Source organism: Dipodomys ordii, unplaced genomic scaffold (assembly GCF_000151885.1).
Source record: "Dipodomys ordii isolate 6190 unplaced genomic scaffold, Dord_2.0 Scaffold120, whole genome shotgun sequence".
Taxonomy (NCBI): Eukaryota; Metazoa; Chordata; class Mammalia; order Rodentia; family Heteromyidae; genus Dipodomys; species Dipodomys ordii.
The window spans coordinates 3,857,265-3,863,344 of NW_012267336.1; the positions used below are offsets into that span (position 1 = coordinate 3,857,265).

A 6,080-nucleotide genomic window follows, 5' to 3' on the forward strand; every position below is an offset into this window, starting at 1 on the left:
AGCGCCACTTCCGGCTTTTTTTCTTTTTGCTTATGTGGTGCTGAGGAATCGAACCGAGGGCCTCAGGCATGCAAGGCAAGCGCTCTACCACTGAGCCACCTTCCCAGCCCTGGACTATAAATTTTTTATATTTTATTTTTTTGCCCGTTACAGGGCTTGAACTCAGAGAATAAGCACTGTCCCTGAGCTGCTTCTGCTCAAGGCTAGAACTCTACAACTTGAGCCACAGTGCCACTTCCAGATTTTTCGTTTATGTGGTACTAAGGAATTGAATCCAAGGCTTTATGCATGCTAAACAAGCACTCTACCACTGAGCCACATTCCAAGCCATATAAATATATATACATACTTTTATTTTGGTCATGGGGCTTGAACTCTGGGCCTGGATAATGTCCCTCAGCTCTTCAGCTTAAGGCAAGTGCTCTACCAGTTGAGCCACAGCACCACTTTCCAGTTTTCTGATAGGTTATTGGAGATAAGAGTCTCATGGACTTCCCTGCATGGGCTGGCTTTAAATAGCGATCCTCAGCTCTCAGCCTCCTGGGTAGCTAGGATACAGGTGTGAGACACCAGCACCTGGCCCCTATGTATTTTTTTAATGTGGGGACTTTAGGTTCTGGTGCTCTTGCTCACAGCAGATGCTCAACCACTTGCGCCACACCTCTAGTTCCATATTAAATGTATCTAGCTCTTTGTACTCTGGATGCAACTTTTCTAAAGCTTAAATTATTTCAAAATTTAAAAAAAGAAGATGAGCTGGGAATGTGGCTCCATGGTAGAGTGCTTGCCTAGCATACATAAAGCCCTGGGTTTGAATCCTCAGTACCACATAAACAGAAAAGGCTACAAGTAGCACTGTGACTCAAGTGGTTGTAGAATGCTAGCCTTCAACTAAGGAAGCTCCGGGACAAGCCCCAGGACTGGCAAAAAAAAAAAAAAAAAGGTTATTGGTTTTGCTTTTTATTTTTTTTTAACCCAACCTAAGTCATACAAAACAAAGGTGGAAGGCCCTGCACGGACATGGGGCACAACTAGGGTACCAGGGTGAGAATGGGGTGGGCATTGGGGGGACCTTTCTCGATGAGCTGGCGCCAGCGCTTGGCCCAGTCTGTGAGCTGCTGTGCATATGCCTTCTCGATCTTGGCGCGTTCCTGCACACAGCTCATAAGGTCATTGCACAGGCGGTGGCCATCGTCGATGCGTTTCACAGTCCGCTTGTAGTTCCCCACCTGGTGGTAGAGCCATGGGCATGACTCAGTGGCTTCTACTGCCTCCAACACACACACAGAGAATCAGAGAATCTGTTACACACACACACACACACACACACACACACACACACTCTCTCTCTCTCTCTCTCTCTCTCTCTCTCAGAGAATCTGTTTCTCTCTGGCCAGAAGGGGGCGCCTGCTACTGCAGCAACGTTCTGGAAGGGGGCTGGTGACCATTCTCCACCACCTTTTACCTTGAGAGGGTCCCAGCACCGCACATCAGACACCACGGTCTCTGTGTGCTCTCATTCCACTTCAAAAATAATCTCCTGGGTACCACGAAATGCAGGAGCTTTATAATTTAGACTTGGGCTAGGATGAATTATTCATGCTGTGCCTGTGAGTTAAATCTATTATATTTATATAGTCATATAGGCGTTGAGCTGAGCTGCAACTTCTTGACACAATATTATGTGTTGTAGACATCTCATAAAAACACTTATTAATTTAAGTCTGGCAGTTTTTTGTTTAGGGCGGGGCTTCCAGAGCCAATAAAAGTTTCCCCCTCAGATCTCAAATACTTCCCGAGGCTCTGAAATGTTGGCTTCTTGGGCTGCTTCCATCTCAAGATTTGCAGCTGTGGGGTCCTGAGCTCACCCTACTGTGTTCAATGCCTCACCCCCACTCACCTCACAGAGTGGGTGGGGGGCTGCCAGGAAAGGCTGCTGTATAAACTGTGAAGTACCAGGAATCTGAGTGTGGGAGCCCAGAACAGAGACTGGAAGGGTTTGTTTCCCAGCTTTGCAATCTCATGTGATCGCTCTGGGGGCTGCTCTCTTTGGGACGCTGCTGGCTTTCGCAGTCATGGTGAGGGCACAGGTGTTGGGGCACAAGGCCTGAGGTTATGGGGCATAGGGAGAGTGGGCAGCAACCTGGGCATCCCAAGCCAGGCTTACCTCCCAGAAGCTGTCAGTGGTCTCCTCTGCAGCCAGCGAGGTCTCATCGTAGGAGCCAGACATGGTGTGACCGTGGGGAGATGCGCTGGTGTGGCACTGTAGTTAGCAGGCGTGGCTGCTCACGCACTGGGAGGCAGGAGAAAGATCATAGATGAGGGATGGGATTCACGCTCTGTCCATGCCCGGGGACTGACCCGCTGCAGGGGACGGGCTCCATGGCATGAGCCGTGCACTGAGATGGAGCTTCCTGTCCAGGGACGACTCACATCTCCATGGTAACCCGAAGATTCAACCTACATTCCCATGTCCACTTCCGCATCTCTAGCCTGGCTCCTTCCGCCCCTCCCAGTCCCAGCTCCTCTAGGGTGTCTCCTCTCAGAAGCCTGCCTACAAGCAGAACCTACCACAGCATCACCACAGGACCTACTGTTGATGGGCCCCTGGACCCCTAGAGTTAAAAGTAGGGAACATTAGCCAGAACCGGTGGCTCATGCCAGTAATCCTAGCTACTCAGGAGGCTGAGATGTGATGATCACGGTTCAAAGCCAGCCCGGGCCAGAAACCGGAAATGGTGTTGTGGCTCAAGTGGTAGAGCACTTGCCATGAGCTGAAGAGCTCGGAAACAGCACTCAGGCCCAGAGTTCAAGCCCCATGACCAACCAAAAAAAAGGAGGGACCATATACTTGTGCATTTGCTTTATATAACCAGGGCTTTGTCTCCTAGACTCACACAGCTCCTAAGCCAGCAGGCAGGCCTACCTGTCTGCACACATCTTGTACCTGCCCAGCACCAGGAACCTTAGCAAGGGCTCAGATCCCCAGCTGGTACCCTAAGTCTGCCCCTTCCAATATAGCTGCTGGGGCCCTATGGGGTGTCTCTCTTTCCTGTTGCTTTCCTCTCAACATAGTCGACTCTGAATTAGCTGAGTTCTTGCACAAGGTCCAGAGGACCCCTCCCCAGGTCCCCCCACCCTGACTTAACACAGAACCCCTGCTCTCAGCCCCCCAACTTCCCAACTTCAGCAGGAGCCCCAACTCCCTGGAAGGCCGGCAGATCTTCCCTCCCCTCTAGCCCAGACATGGACTTCTTCATTCTCTGAGCCATCCAGGCTCTGACGGCCTTCCTACGGAGGAAGGCACAGCCCCCTGTTAGTGGCCTACAAGTCTCCTGTGAGTCCCCAGCATGCGCTCCCCTGCCTCGGGTCAAACCACCGCGACTCTGGGTAGCATGGGGCGGGGGGGGGGGTATGTCTGCCCTGGATCTGTCAGCAAGCATCACAGTTGTCTAATCTAGGCCATGGCTGCCCCAGAGCCCAGGGGCTCCCCCTTCCTCCCCTCTGCCACCCCAGGCAACAACAGCTCAATTGGCAGAAGACAGGACACAGAAGGCCAATTGCCTGGTCTTCACAGAGACATTAAAGCCCAGGCTCTAAAGGGAGCTGCCGGCCTCGCTGGACCCTTGCTCAGGGGTCCCCCACCTGAGCTATGCTGTAGCCATGGAGCCTCTGAACACTAAGCTGTAAAGCCATCCAGGGAAGATTCAGTCCAATTTGAAGGGGTTCCTGGACCAGCAGCTGGCCCTCACACTGGAAGCAGGTGGGGTGAGGGCCCTTGGTCCTTAGGGGGACCTTGTAGCCTAGTCCCCCCATTTGCTCAGGGCCTGATGCTCTTTTCCCAAGAGCACTTCAGTACAGCTATCTTGCGCCTATCTTGAGATGAAGGTAGAAGTCCAGCCACCAGCATCTCACTCAGGGTGGAAGGGAAGCTGGGGAAGGCTCTGCACACAGGCACATACACCTTCCAGCACTGCCACCACTCCCAGAATGAACCACTGAACCTTGCAGCCAGCAGGGTACACAGAGAATGTCCAGGGCCATTACTGGGCAGGGCTGGTCAAGGCAAAAAGCTGCAAACAACCCACACGCTTGTCCCCGGGCACGAAGTAAATCACAGTGCAGTCCTGCCACGAAAGCACCACAAGCATGGCGCTGACCAGCCAGGCTGGGAAAATACGTAAACAAATCCTAAGCATCCTGGCAAGGGCCAGCAATCAAGGGTAGGAAGTTCTTTGTGAAGACTACAGAGTGCTAGGGGAAGCTATTTTAGTAGGTGTTTAATGAATGGTGATGTTGCTAATGCACCCAAGAGCCAGAATCATCCTCTACTTCTGTTACCCAAGGAGATGCTTCAGCTCATAGTCAGCCCTGAGGGCCAGCTCCAAGACTCCCTGCTCCCCCAAATTCTGCCCTCAGCTTGTACCTCTTCCTATAGCACAGTCTCAACAGCTCAGGGTTATGCCACGACCCTTCTCTCTACTGCCTCTTACAACCAACTACAACCTTTTTTCTTTTCTTTTTAGTCAGTTGTGGGGCTTGAATTCAGGGCCTAGGTACTGTCCCTGAGCTCTTTTGCTCAGGGCTAGTGCTCTACCACTGTGAACCACAGTGCCACTTCCAGTTTTCTGGTGGTTAATTGGAGATCAGAGTCTCACAGACTTTCCTGCCTGGCTGGCTTTGAACCATGATCCTCAGATCTCAGCCTCCTGAGTAGCTAGGATGACAGGAGTGAGCCACCGGTGCCCAGGGCCTGGCAGGACTATTTTTAAGCACCTACAATATGTCTGCCTCTCCATATGCATCAGCTTTCATGGATATGGGTGGGGACCTCTACACAGCAAGCTTATGCAAGGCACACAGCAGGGAGAAGAAACAGGTGATTGGAGCCTGTCCAATCCCTCCTCCCAGGCGCCCAGTCCAGCACTGGGGTGTCCACTTCCTCCAGTCCTCCTGGCCTTTTCCTAGCTCATCTGTGGAAAGAGCCAGAGGGAGCCCAGAACCATCTTCCCTCCCCAGGTCCCACACACATTCCTACCAGCTGGTTGTGGGAGCTGGCAAGTTATTTAAATTTCCAATGCCTCAGTTTCCTTACGTAGGAAGTGAGGGTATGATACCACTTACCCCACCCCCTCGGGGGCAGGTGTAGAAGGCAGTGATTGGCTATCACACCTTAGAATCAACTACAACCGTGTGTGTGTGTGTGTGTGTGTGTGTGTGTGTGTACGCACGAGTGCTAGTTCTGGAACTTGAACTCAAGGTTAGGGCTCTACCACATGAGCCACAACTCTACTTCTAGCTTTTTTGTAATTTATTGGAGATAAGAGGCTCACTGACTTTCCTGCCTGAGCCGGCTTTGAACCACAGTCCTCAGATCTTAGCTCCTAAGCAGCTAAGCTTACAGGTGTGAGCTACAGGTGCCCAAACCACTGTTAGACCCACGTTAGACACACACTCAGGGACCCCTGCAGCCTCAGATGTACTGGGCCTCCCTAGCTCTGACCTTTGCTCTTTACCATCCCATCGTTAGTGGCCCTGCCCCACAAGACCCCAGCCTCTCTGTCTCTCTTCTAGAAAATCACCCCAAAGGGCAGTCTTCCCCCACTGCCAGGTGTGCCAGATGGAGGAGGCAGCATTTCACTCACGTCCAAACAGAGGCTAAGTGAGGCTAAGCAGCCTGCTGCCCCAGCAAGGCCCAAAGTATCCCTGGTGTTGACACCATGTGAGAAGGTGACAAAGGCAGGATGAGCAGATCAGGAGCCAGCAGCAGCCCTCTCCCCTCTCCCTGGTCCCTCCCTGCTGGTCACTGGCTCAGGTCTCATCTCAGTGCTGTCCACTGGGGGCCTCATGGCCCAAGGCGCCACTTGCTCAAACCAGTCCATTAGAGAGGACCCTTCCCCACTCTCTCATTCCCAGTGAATACTTCCTGTCTCAGGGCTGGCAGGAGGAAGAGGAACAAAAGGAGGCATCACAGGTGAGGGCCGCAGTGGGGGCAGCTGGTGGCACAGCCTTTCCATCTCTGCTATGTGTGTATCTCCTCTCCTCTGCTTCCTTCCTTCCTTCCTGTCTTTCTTTCTTTC

At 52.5% G+C, this 6,080-nt stretch overlaps 1 protein-coding gene across 3 annotated transcripts in view; it reads right to left on the reverse strand.

Moving 5' to 3' along the window:
* Positions 1-6,080, reverse strand: part of Pacsin1 (protein kinase C and casein kinase substrate in neurons 1) — a 28,357-nt gene that overhangs the window by 4,769 nt on the left and 17,508 nt on the right. For 2 of the 3 annotated variants that reach the window (XM_013029659.1, XM_013029658.1), the window contains exons 2-3: positions 2,168-2,293; positions 1,073-1,229 (exon numbers count right to left, since the gene is read on the reverse strand). In XM_013029659.1, coding sequence (XP_012885113.1) covers positions 1,073-1,229; positions 2,168-2,230 — 220 coding nt within the window. In that variant the 5' untranslated portion in view covers positions 2,231-2,293. Of the gene's footprint in view, positions 1-1,072; positions 1,230-2,167; positions 2,300-6,080 lie in introns of those variants that run through there. The other variant, XM_013029660.1, reaches the window with a different exon arrangement.